The 22,143-nt window shown below is 19.5% G+C and overlaps 2 protein-coding genes across 10 annotated transcripts; one reads left to right on the top strand and one right to left on the bottom strand.

Moving 5' to 3' along the window:
- Positions 1-1,278: 1,278 nt before the first annotated feature.
- On the top strand, positions 1,279-5,782 carry LOC108001293 (integrator complex subunit 11). Its single transcript, XM_017062236.3, has 5 exons — positions 1,279-1,499; positions 1,799-2,051; positions 2,116-2,538; positions 2,597-3,421; positions 3,504-5,782. The coding sequence occupies exons 2-5, from the start codon at positions 1,803-1,805 to the stop codon at positions 3,792-3,794; spliced, it is 1,788 nt and encodes a 595-aa protein (XP_016917725.1). The 5' UTR covers positions 1,279-1,499; positions 1,799-1,802; the 3' UTR covers positions 3,795-5,782.
- A 1,519-nt stretch (positions 5,783-7,301) lies between these two features.
- LOC108001331 (kinectin) lies at positions 7,302-22,080 on the bottom strand. Of its 9 annotated transcripts, XM_062075783.1 has the most exons (18): positions 21,697-22,080; positions 20,799-20,965; positions 20,303-20,463; positions 17,771-17,953; positions 16,965-17,286; positions 15,776-16,557; positions 14,819-15,532; positions 14,580-14,749; positions 14,301-14,475; positions 13,926-14,012; positions 13,496-13,744; positions 13,271-13,414; positions 12,974-13,126; positions 12,783-12,905; positions 12,284-12,364; positions 10,734-10,976; positions 9,283-9,322; positions 7,302-7,464 (listed from the first exon to the last, which is right to left on the bottom strand). In XM_062075783.1, the coding sequence occupies exons 2-18, from the start codon at positions 20,944-20,946 to the stop codon at positions 7,421-7,423; spliced, it is 3,819 nt and encodes a 1,272-aa protein (XP_061931767.1). In that variant the 5' UTR covers positions 20,947-20,965; positions 21,697-22,080; the 3' UTR covers positions 7,302-7,420. The 9 variants fall into 9 exon arrangements, with proteins under 9 accessions (XP_061931767.1, XP_061931768.1, XP_061931771.1 ...); XM_062075784.1 differs by lacking the exon at positions 9,283-9,322; XM_062075787.1 differs by lacking the exon at positions 10,734-10,976.
- Between the last annotated feature and the right edge of the window lie 63 nt (positions 22,081-22,143).

Genomic DNA, 22,143 nt, shown 5'->3' with positions numbered 1-22,143 from the left:
TTTATTAATTTTATTTATATTAATTTACTATTAATTTTATTTATATTATTGTCATATCTTCAAATTATAACAAAATTTTTTATAATAAAATGAATTTTTATAAAGCAAATAAGATTATTATATTTAAATTTAAATTTACTTATATTATACATTATATTTTTGTGACTATGTTTAATTTAAATTCAGATATGGCAAATTTGAAATATATATATATATATATATAATAACTGAACGAAGAAATTCCATAAATTATATTAATTAAATTATAATTATAATTATAATTTATAATTTATCATTATCATCAATTATAATCGTTTATTAATTTATATATTTATATTTGCTATAAGAAGAAAAATCACTAAGATGAAGTTCTCATATTTAAATATAAATTTAAGTTCTCACATTTAAATATAAATTTAATAATAATAATAATTAAATATAAATTAATTATTATTAATTGATATTAATAATAATTTAATTGGATATAAAATAATTACATTTTATGATTTTTAAATATTAGATAAAAGACATCAAATATTTAAAATTTATTTGCTCTTTATTATTTTCATTTTATATATTTCTTTAATTTATTGTTCTATTCAAAAAGATTATTTACTTTAATAATTATTAATTATTCAATCACGAATGTTTCAATACATTCGAAATTATTCTAATATCTCTAGAAAGATATATATATAACAAAAAAATTTAAATGCATTATATATATATATATTTAAATTATTATTGTTTCTTAACATTTCTATATTTAATATTTCTTAACTTAAACAAAAATATAATCTTAATTAAAAATAATTTTAGAAATTTCTTTATAATAATTTCTTTATAATATATGTAAGCTTAATATATAAAATTTAATAATAAGATTTAATAAATTTAATAATAAGAAACATCCATGAATCATATTTTTTTTCAGAAATGTAAATAAAAAAATTAATTCTTACAATATCTTGTTTCTAAATGATATTATAAATATTTATATTATGCATATAAACATAAGTTATATAGACCTTAAAAGAATAATTTTTTACTTAAATATTATAAATTTTTTGTTATAAATTATTATAAATTATTATAACATGTTATAAATTATTTTAATGTAATTGATGAGCAATTATTCGAATAAAAAAAATATTATTATATATAAAAATATTATATATTGATTAAATATTTTAAAATAATATGAGATATAAATTTATAATAAAAATTCGAATATATATATATATATATAGAATGATTTCGAATATACATCTTTAACATCAAAAAATTTAGAGGTTATGTATAAGAACAATTGCCAGAAAGCACACGTTAATAACATGATCCAACAAGAATTAATGTTTGGATTTAGTTTACTTTTAATTATAGAAAAATAACAAAATGAAAGATCATTGATCGATATTTATGCATTAACTATATATTTAATAATATATATCGAAAAACACTTTTAAATTGTTTATCAGTCAAAAGACTGATAGATATAGGTAAATTTTATTTTTTGTTGAAAATTTAATTATAATATTTTCCATATTTTTGCAAAATTAATTTCAATTTAATTATTATAATTAATGTGCTGTTTTATAATGATAGTGCATAAATAAATATAATGAACAAGTCATTTTAATTAATATATTATTTACGAAAATTAATTTGCAAAATTAATTTTGATTATTATAATGAATATTATAATGAATATTATAACATGATATTATATTTCTATAATAACATGATATTATATAAATAAATAAAATAAGTAAATTACTTTAATTGATATATTATTTAGGAAAATGCCGGATATTAAAGTTACACCTTTAGGAGCTGGTCAAGATGTTGGAAGAAGTTGCATTCTTGTATCAATGGGTGGAAAGAATATTATGTTAGATTGTGGCATGCACATGGGCTTTAATGACGAAAGGAGATTCCCAGATTTTTCATACATAATCCCTGAAGGTCCAGCAACTAATTACATAGATTGTGTGATTATTTCACACTTTCATTTAGATCATTGTGGTGCTCTTCCATATTTTACAGAAATGGTAACATAAATTATATAAATAATATATTGAAATATGTTTTTTTAAGAAATAATTTTACTTGTAGGTAGGTTATACTGGACCAATTTATATGACACATCCAACAAAAGCAATTGCACCAATTTTACTTGAAGATATGAGAAAAGTTGCAGTAGAACGTAAAGGAGAAAGCAATTTCTTTACATCACAAATGATAAAAGACTGTATGAAAAAAGTCATTGCTGTTACATTACATCAATCTGTAATGGTTGATTCAGAACTAGAAATAAAAGCATATTATGCAGGACATGTACTTGGTGCTGCAATGTTCTGGATTCGTGTTGGTTCACAATCAATTGTATATACAGGAGATTATAACATGACACCTGATAGACATTTAGGTGCTGCATGGATAGATAAATGTAGACCAGATTTATTAATATCAGAATCAACATATGCAACAACTATTAGAGATTCTAAGAGATGTAGAGAAAGAGACTTCTTAAAAAAAGTATGTAATAATTAATATTGTATATTAGTATCAAATTTTACATAAAGTTATTTTTTAGGTTCATGAATGTATAGATAGAGGTGGCAAAGTATTAATCCCTGTATTTGCTCTTGGACGTGCACAAGAATTATGTATATTGTTGGAAACATATTGGGAACGAATGAATCTAAAAGTTCCTGTATATTTTGCTTTAGGGTTAACTGAAAAAGCTAATAATTATTATAAAATGTTTATTACTTGGACAAATCAAAAAATCAAGAAAACTTTTGTACAAAGAAATATGTTTGATTTTAAACACATAAAGCCATTTGATAAAGCATATATTGATAATCCTGGAGCCATGGTAGTATTTGCTACTCCAGGTATGTTGCATGCAGGACTATCTTTACAAATTTTTAAAAAATGGGCTCCAAATGAAGCAAATATGGTTATTATGCCTGGATTTTGTGTGCAAGGCACTGTTGGACATAAAGTTTTAAATGGTTCTAGAAGAATCGAATTTGAAAACCGACAGATTGTAGAAGTTAAAATGGCAGTAGAATATATGTCTTTCTCTGCTCATGCAGATGCAAAAGGTATTATGCAATTAATACAATATTGTGAACCGAAAAATGTTATGCTTGTACATGGTGAATTTGCTAAAATGGAATTTCTAAAAGAAAAAATAAAACAAGAATTTGGAACTAATTGTTATAATCCTGCAAATGGTGAAACTTGTGTTATCACAACTATTTCCAAAGTGCCAGTAGATGCCTCTTTAGCATTATTAAAGGCTGAAGCAAAAAAATATTCAGCTTTGCCACCAGATCCTAAGCGACGAAGATTACTCCATAGTGTTTTAATGTTACGAGAAGATGGAGTATGTCTTGTAGATGCAGATGAAGTAATTAAATTATTTTATTTAATTAATATATATTATTAAAAATATAATTTATTAAAATATAATGATTTAAAACTTTTTTAAGGTAACAAAAGCTGCAGGAATAACAAAACATATAGTACGATTTACATCCACTGTACAAGTAAGAGATCCTGGTCCTGCACATTCAACAACTTTGAAATTATTGCAACCATTGAAAGAAAGATTATCAGGTTGGACAGTTCAATTAACAGATGGATCGATATCTGTTGAATCTGTTTTAGTAAAAGTAGAAGGTGATGAAGATGATCAAAAAAGTGTGTATGTATCATGGACAAATCAAGATGAAGATTTGGGTAGTTATATTTTAGGATTTTTACAAACAATGTTGAATTAAAAAATGACAAACTATATTAAAAATAAAAATAATATTCATTTAATTGATAAATGATACATAGAATTTTATATAATGATATTGCTACAATAGACGTTATATATAGATTATAAATTTATTGTAATAAAAATTTTTTTATTATAAATATTATATTATTTATTAATGATCAAAAATCATCATTATATAATAATAAGTAAATTGTTTTATAATTTTTAGTAAAAATAAATTTGATAATTTATAGTAACAAATTAATTGTTTATTTCTTTTCTTATTTTTTTTTTATATGAATATTTAAAATATAATTCTTTTAATAATATGAATATAATATAATAAATTTGCATAATACAATTTTATACTTTTTAAAATTATGAATTGAAATTACATATACATTTTATATTTTTTTAAATTAAATTATTTCACATTATTTTATATTACAGTTTTCCTAATCTTATGTTTTCTCATTTACATTATGAATATTCATATAAATGAAATATTTTCATGAAATGAAAATAAATCTAATATTCAATGCACTTTTTTATTTCAAGCCTTGAAAGTATTAGAATTTTTATTCTTATATAATATTTATACATTTGTCAATTCCCTTTTATCTTTCTTTAATGTCATTCTTAACATTACTAATTTAATTGAAAATAAAATTGTAATGCTAATAATATGTAGAAATGTTTCACAAATATTTTATAGATTACAAATAGTGAAAGAATTCAATAAATGAATCTTTGATAACTTTATTTTTCAGTAAAATTCTTTTTTATTAAATTATACTTTCATTTATTTAAATTTTATTTTTTTTTATTCCATTAAACATTCATATATTAAAATATATTATATTTTATAAGATCATTATTCTAGAGATACATTATAAAGCTGAATATATAATATCTACATTTTTTAATAAAATTAATATATAAATACATTTATATTTTTAAAAAAAATGATAAAATAATGTTCAATTGAATCTTAAGTACACTGAAAGCAAGTATTGATAAGAACTTTCTAGATATATTATATGAAACATTTGAGATATTTTATATGAAACAAATATAAATAAGGAAAACAAATAATAAAAATAAAATAAAGATAGAATTGTTAGTACCAACTATTGAGCATTAAAGATATCTAAAGAATACCAAAACATCTTTCTAAAAATATGATGGTGTTAACAATCAATTCTTATCTTTTTTTAAATTTTATTTTTTTATATTCAATCTTTCTTTACATTTGTTTTACTTGAAGCATTCTAGAAATGTTTTTCCAATTTATACTTTATTTTCATTTTTCTTTTGCATTTGTTCTCTTTGTTTTTATTCGCTCTACAAAATTTATACCTCAAGAGAAAAAATGAGTTTAATAACTAGAAATGATTCTAGTTAATTATATTGTTTTCTTTGTCTAACTGAAAAATTAATAAAATATATTCAATCCAATTTTTATGTGTATAAGTATTATACGCGTATATATTTTTATTTTTATACCATACATATTTTATATATAAACAATATAATTTTTCGTTTTTAATATTTCAAAAATATTCTATAAATATATTAACATCCTGAATATTTTTCATTTCCTCAAAGAAAGAAAATATCTCAAATACTGAAAAATTTCACATGTTATTTCATTATATTCTTCTACATAATGAAAATAAAATATATAATAAAATAAATTTAGACCATTTTACTGCCAAAAATTTCAATTTTATATCAAGAAATCAAAATCTGACAGAATACAAAACTATGAACAATATATAAGAATATGTATGTATATTATTATAAAAAAAATAGTTATAATACTTAATATTTTTTATTATGGAATATAAAATTCATATTCTATGAAACTTATTTTTTTTAACGATATGTATATTTATTTAATTGTTTATTTAAAATAGTGTAAATATGAATCGATTATGAATTTTTGAAACTTTTATTGAAGGACCAGTCAAAACCAATAAATACTAAATAATTTCCAACTAATCAAGCCGTTTTATTCTATTTCCGATTCATCTAATGCAAAATTAAATTAGTTATATCTTAATAAATAGATTTAATTAATATTTTTATATTTCCATTTTCATATTTATTTCGATATCTAAATTTTGCCAGATATAAATTTTTCAAAAATTATCAATTTCAATTTCATTCAAATTCAGTACATTGAAATCATCAATGTACTTTGAATAAATAATCTTAAAATTTAAGACGTATAAAATATGGGTAAATAACTTACATCGTTCATTGTAGTTACAAATTATTATTGAAACTTGTATATAATATAATAACGTGAAATAAAACAATAATCTTTTTAATCTAACTCTAATTTTAATGTAAAATATAAATAAGTACTGCGCTAAAACTTACATGATTTTGTAAATAAACGAAACAATGATATTTTACGAAATAAACATTTAATATATTATAAATAGAGTATTATTGCCTGTTTATATTATAGTAAAAATTATAACTGTTTTGTAAAAATAAACTAACAAATAAAAACTTTAACAAACGTTCTTAAATGCCCCATTTATATACTGATTACTCAATCTTATTTAAATTTTATATTTAATATTTATTATTATTAAAAATCATAGATTTAATTTTGAAGAAATATACCGGATAAGACAATAATTTTAATTATTTTATTTACTATCTTTAGAGACACTTTATAAACTTTATAAGTTATATGATTTAGAGAAAATAAATAATAATTTTTTGTAAATAGAAAAGATTTTTAAATATTTTCTATTTTTTTAAATGTTTATCGTTTTTGTTTCAAATAAAATAAATATCATTTAAATAACTTTTTACACAAAAATAATTATTACTTTTATATAATATTTTTTTATATCTATTAAAAATAATAAAAATATTCATAGTTATTGAAGTTATTGCCCTATCCAGAATATATTTATTAAAATTAATTTGTCAAATTTTCTTTATATTTTATAAAATTAATTATTTGTTCGCATAATTTAAAATGCTTTAAAATATCTATTAAAATTTTCATATATTATTTTTGTATAATAATCATACGAATGTACTCATTTATTGCACATTAATTCATTAATGATTTCAGCTTTGTATACAAATTTTTTAACAATATGAAAATCATCTAAGATTCTGTCTGTTATTGATTAAAAAATAATAATAATAAAGATATTTGAAATATCATTCAATATTAGAATATTATGTGTTTCATTAAGTGTAATATATGTATATTTTGTTCTATGAATGATTTTATGAATAATAAATTTTAAATAAACTATAAAGATTTTAAACACATCTGAGTGTTTTACATAACAAAAATAATAATTAAATAACTATTATTCAGTAATTTACAATATAATTTTAATAATTGTTGAATTATGCTTTTTTCTCATATCTATTAATTGTGTAATTGTAACAAACACCAGCTCTATTTCTTCTTAATGTCTAACTACAAAATTATTTATATTTTTCCTCATATAATAAAATAATATATTTTTCATTATTCATATTTTCATTATTATGTTAGTCTTCTCAATGGTCAAGTTTTCCATTGATATTTATGTAATGTTGAAGTTTTTAATTTTACATATATTTCCTTTATCAATTGTCTCGATCAATTATGCTGCATTAACGCAGCTTGTTCTTTGAAGTTATTTTTTTCTTGAACCACCCTGAAAAATACATAAAAAAAATTTTATTGTATTATCTAATATGTGCAAAAAACAATATGTGCAAAAAAAAAATAATTATTTATACATTCGCTCCAGCAGATATAAAATAAATAATTCATTTTTTATTTCATTAATTATTGATTTTAATATTCTATAATTTACATAAACTTTGTATATTAAAAATATAAATAATTAGAATATATCTACTGGAAATAAAAACTAAAAATATTTAATAAATATCTTATAAAGCTTAAATAATCACTTAAAAAGCTTACATAACATTCATGCTGTTTGAATTTTTAAAAAAGAAAAAAATTTTAAACAATATATGGTGTTTAAAATACTAATCTTTTATCATTCTCTATTTTTAATATAACAAAATTTAAAAGCAAACAGCATAAACTTAATTATATAGCAAAATAATAAAATAATAATAAATAATAATAAAATTTTTTACATAAGCACATTTCTTCTAAATATTGTGGCTGTTAAAAAAAATACACTATGTTATGTCCAACAATATATTTACCATCTGTAAAGAAAGTTAATTAAACATATAAGAGCAAAAGCAATACAAATGTACAAAAATAAAAAAATAGCACTGATGAAAAACTATAATGAAAAATTATGATTAAAATCAATGGAAAATCACATATTCAATTTGATAGAGCAAACAAAATTTTTTTATATAATAATGTGCCTTTACCCCAGTGTTTGTGTTTATAAAAATTGATTCATATGTAGTTATGCATATTCTTTGATATTCATCATCTACACATCATCACTTCATTCATTGACAATATTATAAATTTTTGTTTATTTTTGTATGAATTTTTTATATTTATATAAGGTATTGCATATATTGTATTTTCTATAAACAAAATATTATTACTGATAACAAAATATTATGATTTATAAAATTTTATGATAGATAATTATATTTTATATTGATATAAATGATATAAATGATATAATGATATAAATTCCACTATATATATATACATATATATATATAATTTGATATAATTTAGAAAATATGTAAAATTTATTTCCCTTAATAATGTGTAGGGACAGACAAGATGCAAGACATACAAAATGCATTATGATGATTAAATAAAGTATAAAACTAATGAGATCTAAACACTGTGCAACATATTTGAACATATATATTATAGGCCAGAACTTAAAATAGCTAAAAATAAAAAATTAATGAACATATTTTTAAAAAATTAAAAAATTTGTCAATGAAATATGTACAAAAATAATATAAAAAATATTATATAAAAAATATTATATAAAAATATTGTAATTAATTCTTTATTCATAAATAAATATTAATATATCTAATATTAAATCTAATATTTTAATAAAATATCTTAATAAAATTATATTAAAAATTAATTATTATTCTTAATAAAAATAAACAATTTTTATTCAAATTTATAAATTATATAATCAATATTTTGTATTATATTTACTATTTTTGAAAAAAAATTATAATCATAAAATATTTAATATTCATAATATTTTTTAACATACCATTATGTACAATTTGAATATTGAATAATTACATTTGTTATTTCTTTGCTAAAGAAATGTTACTATTGTAAGCAAATAATAAAATAGTGCCCATTAAAATAAAAATATAAATGTTTAATACTACGAAAAACAATGTGTGCGTAAATTATTATTTTAAAATTAACTATTAAATAAGATTATAAATTATAGTATGACCTGGCATGAACTGCTATTAGCAGTCTACTATCAATCCTTTTAAAGGAAGAAAAGTTCCAGAATCTCATACTTTGATTTGCATACCTGCGAATCTGCGCCGTTTTGCCATGGATTTCTTAGTGGACTGTCAGAACAATCAAAATAACAAAATTGTTATTCATCGTTATGGTATGAGATTTCATATGTCAAAGCAAATGTTTTTAACAATCGAATCATGATGAATCGCTGTTTTTAATAATATCTATTATTTTAAGTAAATCTTAAATATTTTTTTATATTTTATGAAACAAACACTGGGATAATGGGAATTATAAATATATTATTATATGTAATAAATACATTATTATAATTTGCACCAAATTTTCCAAAATAAGATTATCAATGACACAACCTTACTTCGTAATAATAAATAATTTCATAACAATTTTTTTAGAAAAAAATAATTTATTTTTTTTTTAAATATTATGCAATATTAGAAAGAATGCTTACTGCAATATATATTTTTTTAAAAACAAAATAAAATAAAATGCACACATAATATATAAAGTGCTAGCATATATTTTTATTATATATATCGCGATTCATTTATAAAATATTCTAAATATTATAAGTTTTATATAAATAAATTCAATATAAAAATGTACTGAAATATTAAAAAATATTATTATTAGCACTGTTAATTTGATTTTTGATTTAAAAATGAAACATTGAAAGCTAATAATATATATATATATATATATATATATATATATATATATATAAATCGTATTTAAATAATTTTTTAATAAATTATAAAAATACCATATTAATATACATAAAATAATATAAAAAATGTATAAATATATAATTATAAAACATAATTAATAATTATATATATTATATAAATTATTATATAATATATATATATATATAATTTATTGTCTCATATAACTACATATCATTTATAAATATTCTTAATATTTTTATAGACAGCCACAATAAATAATATTAAATTATAATTAAATTACATAATTAAATTATTGAAACCAACAAAAGTACCAAGGTCTACTACAAAATACTGTTCAAATGGACTACTAAATAATATTCTGTAATATTGTAAGAAAATAATAAAAGAGGACTCCAAATTATCACAAGGAATTATTATTATTTTATATAGAGAAATAAAAAAAGTAATCTTATTTTAAATATATTTTTTTATATTTTTTTATATATTTTAGATATATTATAAATTTAAAAATTAAGAATAATTGGAAATTTTCACCAATATTATGTATTATATATATATTAATATTATGTAAATTAAAAAATATACATATACAATTATATTATAAAATATTTAAAATCAATATACAAAGCAATTAATTATTCATAATTGAAATTAATAAAATAAAATACTTATGATATTATCTAAAATAACGTTCATTGTAATATTGAGTCCAAACAAAAATATCACATTTTAATAATTAAATGAAGTGCACCTATACAGTAACAGAGCCAATAAGATTTGTTCCTCTTTTCACAATTTTAGAGTTTACCTTCCTTTTTTTCTTGTGCTTTTTATGCTGCTGGCTCATCAATGGATTCCAGCTAGCCTGTGTGTTGTGATCTGTCATATGACAAGATTTGGAGGAGTATTTTGTAGTAAGGGGGCTGTTGTCAATTTCTTGTTGAGACTGAACCAAATTGATGGGCTTGATTATGGAACAATTTGCGAACTCTGTATTCTTGAGAAGAATATTTTCTAATGCAGCTATCAGAGTCTGTGTTGCTAGTGGGGGCTGCATTTCAGATATATTATTATTTTAACTCACCACACAATATATTAGATGACGACAATTTATCAAATTTTTCAATTAAAAATCAAAAAAAAATTTTCAAAATTGTCGTTTCAGAAATTGATTAAAAATGAAATGATAATCACAATCAAATTATTGATATATATACATTTCATAAAAACATTTTTTCATTTTTTTATATTTTATTAAAATAATCCACATACCTTTGTACCAAAATAATATATGATCTATAAAATTTCTTTATATTTAAAAAAGAAAAATTATACTATTATTCTTATATTATTAAAAGATTTACATTTTTGACGTATAAATAAATATAATAAAAACATGTATTATTTACAAGTATTTTTTTTTAAATAATTTAAGTTTTTCAAACAGTAATAATAATATATATAAAGAGTATTATCTATATTATTTTTTAAAAATTAATGACAAGAAAATAAATTCTTAGTATATCATTTTTCTAAATATAAAATTATATACAAAATATCCATAAAATAGTGGTAATAATATATTGTTAAATTATAGTTTTATTAGCAGATTTATTTTAATTATTAAAAGATTTAGTTAAGATTTGTTTTTTAAATCAAATGTAATTACTATAAATGAACTATGTCAAAAATATTAAATATGAATAATTGAAATATTGAATTATATTGAAATTTAAATGAAATTGTATATATAAATATGAATTAAACCAAGATATTCAAGCAATAATACTACATCTGTTAAATTTATAATATTCATTAGATAAATATTTATAAAGAATTAAAATTAGATTTCTTTGATTTCTTTTGTTTTGCTGATATTAATGAAATTTATTTAATAAATATAATTATTTATAGATAATACTTTGTAAAAGATAATCAATGTAAATATTAAAACTGTATTTCATTAAATAAATTTAATTTGAAAAAAACTGAAAAAAATAATAAAATTTTATGACACAAGATACATACATTATCAAACTTTATTTTGTCAAAGTATTTAAATACTTAAGTAACTTTCACAAAATAATATCTATATATGAACTGTTATACTATATAATTATTACATATAGTACAATAATAACAATAAAACGCAAAAATCTATTGTTAATAATTATTTTCACAAATTATAATTAATACATTCAGAATTTTGCAGCATTATTTAATTTTTTACATTTTCGCATTATAGCCATAACTTTTATTATTATAGCTATAACATAAGTTTTTAATTTTTTTATACAAAAGGCACTGGATAAATTAATTAAAACACTTACAAAACATTTAAAATCAATGTATACTAACCTCAGAATTAGAGCATTCAGAAGTAGGTGGCCCATTTAATGTTGGTTGTTCTGAACTGCTACAACCACCATGAACTTCACTCTAAAATTAATAGAGCATTTTAATGATATATTTACAATTATAAAATATTTTAAATCATTTTAAATATTTTAATTTTAAAATATATATTCATTTTTAAAATACAACAATAACTTTGATTATTTTAAATTTCTCTGACATTTTCTTTTATATATAGGAAATTATTAATTTTAAAATCATATCTATTTGTTTAAAAGATTTTTTCTGTATAATATATTATGTAATTTGACGATTTCAATATTATATTGATAGATGTATAAATATCACTTTATATATTTTTTATAATTTAAAAATCTTTATTTTACTCTTCTAATTTATTCAAACATCTTATATTAGACTCGCATATAATGAAAAGAATGAATAAATCATTCAAAACAAAAAAGAAATCTCTGACAATTATCCATATACATATATATAATACCTTAAGTTGTGACATTTTTTGATGAAGTTGTGTAATGACACACTGTAATTTCTCCAATTCTACTTCTACTGTTGCTCTTTTATTACATTCTATTAGAAGTTCTTCTGATAATCGTGCTTTTTCCTATAACATCAGATTTATCATATATTTTTCAATATACTCCAGATAAATATAATTTTATATTTATTTACCTCTTGAAGTTTTTCTAATGTACCTAGATCCTGAGTGTTTGTTTCATTCAATTTTGGTGTAGATCTAAGTGCCAATAATTCGGCATTAGTTTGTTCTTTAAAAAATTCAGCATCTTTTAATCTGGTTTCCAATTCTACTACTTTATCTTGTAACTATATAAATATAAAATAATCATTTCTTTACCATTATTTTATATATTTTATTATTATTTTATTATTATTTTATATATTTATATTTTTTACAAATAAAAAATAGTATTAGACATAACATATTTTTAATATATTTTTTTAACTTACATTTTCGTGTATATTTAATTTATTCAAAAGATCATTCAATTTAATCCTAAGACTTGTTATCTCATTTTCTTTTTGTCGAAGTTGAGACATCCATCTTGTTTCTTCTGATTCTACATGACTTTGAAGCTTATTGAGCATACCTTCCTATAAAATTTTGAATATATTTATAATTTAAATTTAATAAAAATGTATCATAAATATGAAAAAAATATGAAAAAAACTTACTGTATCATCAATAATTTGTTTGTAATGTGAAACCATATCTTGCAAATTTTTATTTTGTTTTTCTAATTCTGAATAAGTATCAACTGTACTTTTCTTTTTCAATTCAGTTAAAACTATATTCACTTTTTGTTCATAAATTTTGATCCATTGATCATATGACTTTTCAGATATTTTTATTTCAGGAAATATCCTTTGTAATAAAGTTTTTGTTAATTCTTCTTGTTCAATTTTTAATTTTTGTGTAATTTCCTAAAAATAAATAAATAATTGTTATAAAAAAATTTTAATATTTTATTAAATAAAAGAAATAAATTTATAACGATTAAATATTACAATTTATTCAATTTTATATAAAAAATAAAAAAAATAAGAATTTTAAATTTTGAAAAAAAAAAAAATAAAAATTAGCATAAGTAAAATGGGGACTTACATCAAAGTTACTCCCATTATTACATTTAACACGCAATTCAGCAGCAGAAAGAGCTTCCATCACTTTCCAGTTTTTAATACGCAATTCCTGTTTCAATCATAAACAAATGAAATAAGTTATGAGATAAATATTTCATATGAATAAATTACAAATATTTAAATAACATTTTTTAAAATTTAAAAATACAAAAAAGATTGGCAAAGTGATGGAAGTGTTACATACAAAATAATATTTATGAAGAAACAATAAAAATAAATTCACACGAACATATAAAAAAAATTAATAATTTAATTCGATATTTATATAACAATTTAACTATTTACATATTGATTGTGATATATACATATATATTGTGATTTATATATTATAACTTACATTATTTTTGGATCTTTGTGTTTCTAAATCATTATTTAAACTTGCCACAAGACTATATTGATTATTTATATCACTTCGTAATGCATCAACTTGTGCATTTAATTGATTGAGTTCTGTTTCTTTATGTGTTAATTCAGTCCTTAATTCATTTAATTGACTTTCTTTTTGGGCCAACCTTTAAAATATAAATATAAATAATTCATATATCATCTAATCAAAAAATATATGTTAAATTATTATAAAATAATTTAAATAATTATTATAAAATAATAAACATACAAATTAGTTTGTTCTACAAATTGTATGCTTTTTTGAACATTATCATCAATTCCATTTTCTCGGCCTTCTGCAGCTGGACGTTCAGTAGTTGCTGCTAATTGAGAAGCTAATGATTCATTTTCTTCTTGTAATTGTTTAAGTTGTTTTTGTAAGTCTGCAAGATTTGTGAGCTGGAAAAATATTATATATATTTCCAATTCAATATTTTACATACATATTATTATTTAAATGAATAATACCTGCATAGAAAGTGTATTATTTTCTTCTTGCAATCGTGTAAGTTGCAATTGCGTTTCATTTAATTGCTTTTCATTATTTTGTAATCTATTTACCTCAACTTTCAATGTTTTCATTTCATGCATTGTTTCATTTACAGTTTTGAGTTCACCATGTGTTTTTTCTAATTCATTTCGAGTTTGTTTTAATTCTTCCTCTAACTTTTCCATATTTAATTGATAAGTATTAATGTCACTTTGAGCTTTTTTCAAATTTTCTGTGGTCTTGTCAAATTTGTCTTTTACAGTATCTAAATTCTTCTGTACTGTATCTAGTTGTATTTCCAACTGTGTTATATTTTCTGTTGATTGTTTTAATTCAGTTTGTACATTGTTAAGTTGTTCTTGAGATGTTTTCAACTCTTCTTCTTTGTTAACAAGTTCTTCTTGAGATATTTTTAACTCCTCTTCTTTGTTAACAAGTGTCATTTTAAGAGCTGTAATTTCAGCTGCCTCAAATTTCGCTTCATTCATTGAATGTGATAACTCAGATTTTAATTTCATTAATTCAGATTGAGTTTTATTTAATTCTGTTTTTAATACTGAAGCATCATTAGCTTCTGCTTTTACAGCATTTAATTCGCTTTGTAATGAGTTTACTTGTTTCTGAAGTTCTTGTTCATGACGATGAGCATTCTTTAATCTATGATCTAAATCAGCATGTGCACGATGGGATTCCTAAACAAAAATAAATAAAAATTTAATAATTGTAAAAATTTATTTTTATTTATATATCATATTTATAAATATATTTATTTAAACATATTATTTAAATATATTTATAATTATATTTATAAATATATTTATTTAAACATATTATTTAAATATATTTATAATTATATTTATAAATATATTTTTATTTATTAAATAAAATTTTAATTAAAACTTTTGAACTCAATTACAAATACAATTTTTTCTCACCTCAAGTTGTCTAGCAACATCTTGCAATCTATCTCCAGCTTCTTTAAAATGTTGCAGTTGTCCTTCTGAATGCATTAATTGACCTTGCATAAGCCCTAATTGTTGTCGTAACATTTCTATTTCAGCAGTACTACTCTCACAAGTTGCTTGTAACTCACTTTGTAATTCTTGTACTTCTACATGCTTTTGAGCTAATTGTGCTTTTAATGCATTTTCATTTTCACGCATTTGTGCAAACTGAACTTCCATTTGTTTACGTTGTGCTATCAATTCTTGTTGTAAATGACCTTGAGTTTGTCCTTGATCTTCTTGCATTTTATGAATAATTGCAGCATTTTCATTTACTTTTGTTTGCAATTGTTCGATCTGTCTAGTAAATCCTTGCTTTTCAGCAGCATGACTTTCCAAAATATGTTGCATACGAGTGTGCAATGTTTGAGTTTCTGTACATTTAGCATTTAATGCTTCTTCTAATTGTCTTACATTAGCTGATAATCTAGACCTTTCAGAATTCAATTCAGCTCTTAATTCTTTCAGTTTATTTTGAAATGCAATATTTGCTTCGTGTTCATCAGCTAAAGCCTTTTCTTTTTCTGCCAATTGTTTTTTTAATTTAATAACTGGATCTGCACGACCTTCTGTCCATTCTGAATGTTCTGAAGGATTATCCATTTGCTTATTTAAAAGTTGATCAATGAGAATTTGTATTTCAGAACGACTAAGTTCAGCTTTTTGAACCAAAGGCATTAATAAAGAAACATTAACAGCATCTTTATCTCCACCTAAAATAAAATGAAAAAAGTTTAAAATTTAAAAAATTCTATATATTAGAAGGATCGGAAAAGAAATCCATTATTTTTGGTTTCAAAAAGTTTTATTATTATCTTATTATATAAATTTTTAAATATTAATTCAAAACATAGTTCCTTCTTTTTTTAAAACAATTTCTTATCTATTTTTCAAATCCATTTTAAAAAAATTTACAAGTTTTGAGTTATATATAATAATAATAGATTTATTTCAATATATGTAATGAGTATATGTAATGATATAAATTATTTAAAAATATATTATTTAAAATATATAGGAATAATAAGAATTAAATGAAAAAAAATTAATACTAGTCTTATGTATAAATTTTTTAAATTAATTAATTAATTGCAAAAAATGAATAAAATAATCAATTTACCAATTTGTGCTAAAATATCATTTTTTTTCTTTGCTTTTTTAGATTCCTTGTTCATTGATTGAGTAAAGGGTATAACATCTTTCATGAATTCTTTTGCTTCTTTAATTGAAATTTCTTTTTGTTCTTTAATGTCTTTTATAGAATCTTTATTAAGAACTGGTGGTATATTAATATTAGTAATTGTTTCTTTTTTTTCTTCTTTAATATTTTCATCCTTTTTTTTTATTGATTCTCTTATACTTTTTTTTGATTTTGTTGGAGTTTCCTTTGGAGATTTATTTACAACTGATTCAGATTGACCAATTTGTTGCAAATTCTCTTTCTGTTCAACAAAAATATATATATATATATATACTTTAAATTGACAAAAATATTTAAATTTTATTATAATTATTTTGAAAACAAACATATAATAACTATATATTAAATTATTTATTAATAAAATTTTATAAACAATATACACATAAAATAACAAAAAAGATAAAAAATTAAAATAATTTGGTATTATATTAAATATTTTAGTAAATAAATATATAATGTATCAATTTTAAATTAATATTTAAACTCCTCTTTGATTATAAGTATAAAAATATCTAGAATTAATCTATAATACATTAATTTATAACATTAAAAAATTGGCTAAAAATATAATATAAGATAAATTTAAAAATGTTTTAATAATATAAAATAAGCATTACACAAACCTATATAGCTTTTGTGTTATAAAAGCAGCAAGCTTTGCAAAATATGAAAAATGAATGAAATGTACATGAGATAAAATATTCTACCAAAAGCAGTTCACTCACACTATGACTCCGTATGAGTTCGAGGTCATCCTTTGGTTGAATGAGGTCAAAATGATTAGCCTCAGCCGAAAGAGGTTGTGAAGAACTTAATTCAGTCACAATGACCAATGGCTCATCTTTATTTACAAGAATTGGCTTTACCTTTTCATGCTTGCTTTTCTTCTTACTTCCTTTGCTACCCTCCTATGATTTCAATGCATATATAAAATGTTTCCCAAACATTGAAGTAAAAATAATATAAATAAAAAATTTTTACAATAGAAAATTTATATATTATTTTACATTATATTAAAATGGACATTTAGATTATATATTTTAATTTGTGTATGTATGCGCATGTGTGGTATATCTTGAGGCATATATTTTATGCGTAAACATAGATGTTAATGTTTTTTAATACTATCATACCAGAAAAATATATTTTGTATGTGTGTGTGTGTGTGTGTGTGTGTGTATATATGCGTGTGTGTATATGTATATATATATATATATATATATATATGTATATATATATATTAACACATCCATATTATATAAAATATTTGTATTTTGAAAAAAAATCAAAATAATTAATATGCATAATATTAAACATAATAAATATAATTCATAGATTTCACCTTAAAATTGTATTTATTTTGATTTCTTGCCAAACAAATGTACCTGAAATTAATAAATCCATTGTATTATTAATAATACTATATTTTATTTCATACGAAAAAATAAAAAGGAAAAAATAATTTAATCATTATTTTTTAACATTATATTAAATTTCATGTAATAATTATAAAAATAGCAATATCTTTATATCTAACTAAATCTAAAGTACATAAAGATTATTAGACATTAAACATTAATGATTTAAAAATACATAATTTTAAAAATATAAATATATTTGCAAAAGAAACATTTTTTTAATGAAATTCAAGTCTATATTCTTTTTTTATTTTACTTCATATAAAATAAAAAAAAAATAGCAATAAAAATAAAATATAAAATATTATAATATATAAAACAGTTATTTATAAAAATTAAAGTTAGAATTATTTATTAATGAGCAATATATAAAAAATGAACTTTTGTTTTAATTAATTTATATTGTTAAATCACTATTCCATTAAAAATTCATTTAATTCACAAATTTTTTATTGCTTTTCATTTTCTAAATATTTATTGAGGTTATTGATATTATTAATACTTTATTATTAATGATTATATATTGATATTTTATTATTTCAAAACTATAATTTAAAATAACTTACCATGGCATAATTTTAATTATGTTAAATAGATTTTAAAAATTAGAAAATTATATAATTAAAACATACTATGTAAAAAATTTAATTATATAAATATATTTAAAAATGTTTTTTAGTATATACATAAATATGTATATATATATGTATATATGTAACAAGTGCTAATCACTTTTAAATATTGTGTGTGTATGTATATTTGTTTATGTAAAACCTTACAATATAATTTGCTTCCAAATTTTTGTTTTTTTTTTGACTAACAAGAGTTGTTCTTACAAAAATTAAACAAATTTAATTTTATATAATTAAAAATAAAAAAAAATTTTTTCAATAGAATAAATGTCCATTTCAATATAAGGTATATAAAATTTAATATGTATAAAGTTCATTTGATTTCATAGGGAAAACATTATTTGAATTTTTACATTGATATAGGAGTGTGCAATTATTTTAATTTATTTTCAACTATTATAGAAATTAAAAATTAGAAAGAAAAATTATATTGAGAAATAAAATGATAAATAATTATTATATGTGTAATTATTATTAAATAATTAATATTTTTATAAATGAATTGTAGGTTATTATTTTATAGGTTATTAGGTTATAGCATAGAAATAATCAAGAATACATAATTTATTATATTAATAATATAATATTAGTTAATATTTAAATATTGTATAAAAAATTTTGCATGTTATTAAACAGTAAAATATTATAATTAGTTTTATGGTTTGGATAACATCTAGAAATATAATACATCATGTATAATAAGACCTTAAATGACATACAGGTTTGACATACAATATGTAAGCATACCATATTTCATGCATGAAAATGTATGAAAACGCAAGATTGAAAAAGCGCATGTGTATATTTTCATTTTTATAAATATATATATATGAATATATATGTAGAATATGTAATAATTATTCATATAAATATGAAAAATATAAATATGTAAAAATTAAATAATTTTGCTATAAATTTTTAATCAAAATTTAATACACTTTAAAATTTTTTTTTAACTTTTTAAATAAAAAAAAATTAATATAATCCAATTTTTTTATAAAATATAATATAAAATGAATAATTTTTTTATTTATAAATATAATTTTAAATTTATTTTTAAAAAATACAGATTATGATCTTAATTGATTCTAATTATTTTACATATCTAACATGAAAATAATATACACAAATAAAAATTTGTGTGATATGATAATTATTTACATAAAATGAAAATATGAATATAATCAAATATTTAATAAGTACTTACTCGTATTAATGGTTCTAATGGTAATATTTGAGGATTTTCTTCAAACTGAACATGTTCTTTTTCTTCTTTATCCTCCTTTTCTTCCTTTTCTTCTTTCTTTTCTTTTACTTTTTTTCCTGCCTTATTTTTATGTTTTTTTTCTTTACTTTTATCCTTTTTACCTATAATATTATTATAAGTGCTATATTTATTAATCTCATATTTAATTTAAATAATTATAATAATATAAATTAATTTTATAATTAATAATTAATAATAAAAATTAAATCTTAATAAAATATAAAAAAATTTTAAATAATTAATTTAATATTATTCGTATTAAATTATATTATGTTATATTAATAAATATAATTTTTTATTAATAAATATAATATAATATAATATAATAAATATAATTTTAAATCAGAATTATCTTTAATATAAATATAAATATCTTTAATATATTTACAAATTACTTTACAAATTAAATTTATTTAAAATACTTGATAATACATACTTAATAAAAGATCATCAGGAAGTTTTCTTTGCTCTGCTATTGCCTCTTCATAAGACTTTTCTTTTATACCAAACATTGATACTAAAACAATAACTGCTGCAGAGATAACTACTACTGCTACATATACCAATCCTGTTTGAACATCCATTTTACATATATACTTCTGTCTGCAAAAATTAAATAAATTTATTATATGATAAAGATTATTTAAAATTTTTTAAATTTATTTTATAATAAAAAAAATTAATTGAATAATATACTATATAAATATAATATCATTGATTTTTTTGATAACATTATATAATTTTTATCACAATTTAATTATGATATATTTGTTATATTTGTGTTATATTTTAGTTGCTTTTTTTTTAAAAATATACGCATTATTGACAATATATACAATATGTATTTATGTATATTTTTAATTCAATTTATATTATTAATTAATTCTATAAATATATTTTTTGTGTATATATTTTTAAAATTTATATATCAATAATGTAGTATATAACATAATATGTGTGTATATATATATATATATATATATATATATATATTATATATACACGTGTATATATATATGTATATAATGTGTATACATATATGTATATATAATACATATGATACATATATATGTATGTATGTATGTATGTACATATATATATATATATATATATATACACACAGTGTTTTATAATAAGGTTATTTATTAACTAAAAGTTTTAAAAAAAAATATAATGAAAATGACATATGGGTGACAAATGGGTCATCGACATAATCACTGAAGATGAGTCAAGTTTCTTAATATTAAATCACTAATTGATAGAACCGGCAAAATGATTTATATTGTACTAACGTTTCATTAAAACAATAGAATTAGCAAACTTAATAAACTTACACTTCTCACCAAAAATCAGTCGATTGCTTCCACTAAGGAATGTGAAATGAACAACGTAATGTTTGTCTACAGAGAATCACGACAAGAATTCACACACGACTTCTCAAGATTATGGCGGCCGGACGTACAGATAAGTATACGTGTTCGAAGCCACGCCTATCAAAACACCCGTTTTCTGATTGGTGGCAGCTTCTGCCACGTATGCAAAACATTGGTACAAACGAGAACAAAATTCATCTACGAATTTCGTTAATTGTCAATGACAATTAACCACGGTAAATGATTGATAATTCATGATAACTTACATACTACACGACATGCAAGAGTTAATGTATTTGTGTGACACTGTGTCAATTTTACATACTAAACAAGCTGACCAACTTAATAAAACATAGAGTTTGATTATTTTATGATTATAGAATTCTATTTATGTATGTATTTTATATA

This window comes from Apis cerana, linkage group LG5 (genome assembly GCF_029169275.1).
Source record: "Apis cerana isolate GH-2021 linkage group LG5, AcerK_1.0, whole genome shotgun sequence".
NCBI lineage: Eukaryota > Metazoa > Arthropoda > Insecta > Hymenoptera > Apidae > Apis > Apis cerana.
This window is presented reverse-complemented; position numbering and strand designations above follow the sequence as displayed.

What these genes read in the sequence shown, in the direction of transcription:
- LOC108001293 (XM_017062236.3), top strand. Translation starts at nt 1,803, where the DNA reads ATGCCGGATATTAAAGTTACACCTTTAGGAGCTGGTCAAGATGTTGGA. An exon ending in AAAGAGACTTCTTAAAAAAA is followed by an intron (nt 2,539 to 2,596) that starts GTATGTAATAAT and finishes GTTATTTTTTAG; the next exon opens with GTTCATGAATGTATAGATAG. An exon ending in GTCTTGTAGATGCAGATGAA is followed by an intron (nt 3,422 to 3,503) that starts GTAATTAAATTA and finishes AACTTTTTTAAG; the next exon opens with GTAACAAAAGCTGCAGGAAT.
- LOC108001331 (XM_062075783.1), bottom strand. Translation starts at nt 20,946, where the DNA reads ATGGATGTTCAAACAGGATTGGTATATGTAGCAGTAGTAGTTATCTCT. An exon ending in TCCTGATGATCTTTTATTAA is followed by an intron (nt 20,464 to 20,798) that starts GTATGTATTATC and finishes ATAATATTATAG; the next exon opens with GTAAAAAGGATAAAAGTAAA. An exon ending in AGCACAAGAAAAAAAGGAAG is followed by an intron (nt 9,323 to 10,733) that starts GTAAACTCTAAA and finishes TTGTTCTGACAG; the next exon opens with TCCACTAAGAAATCCATGGC.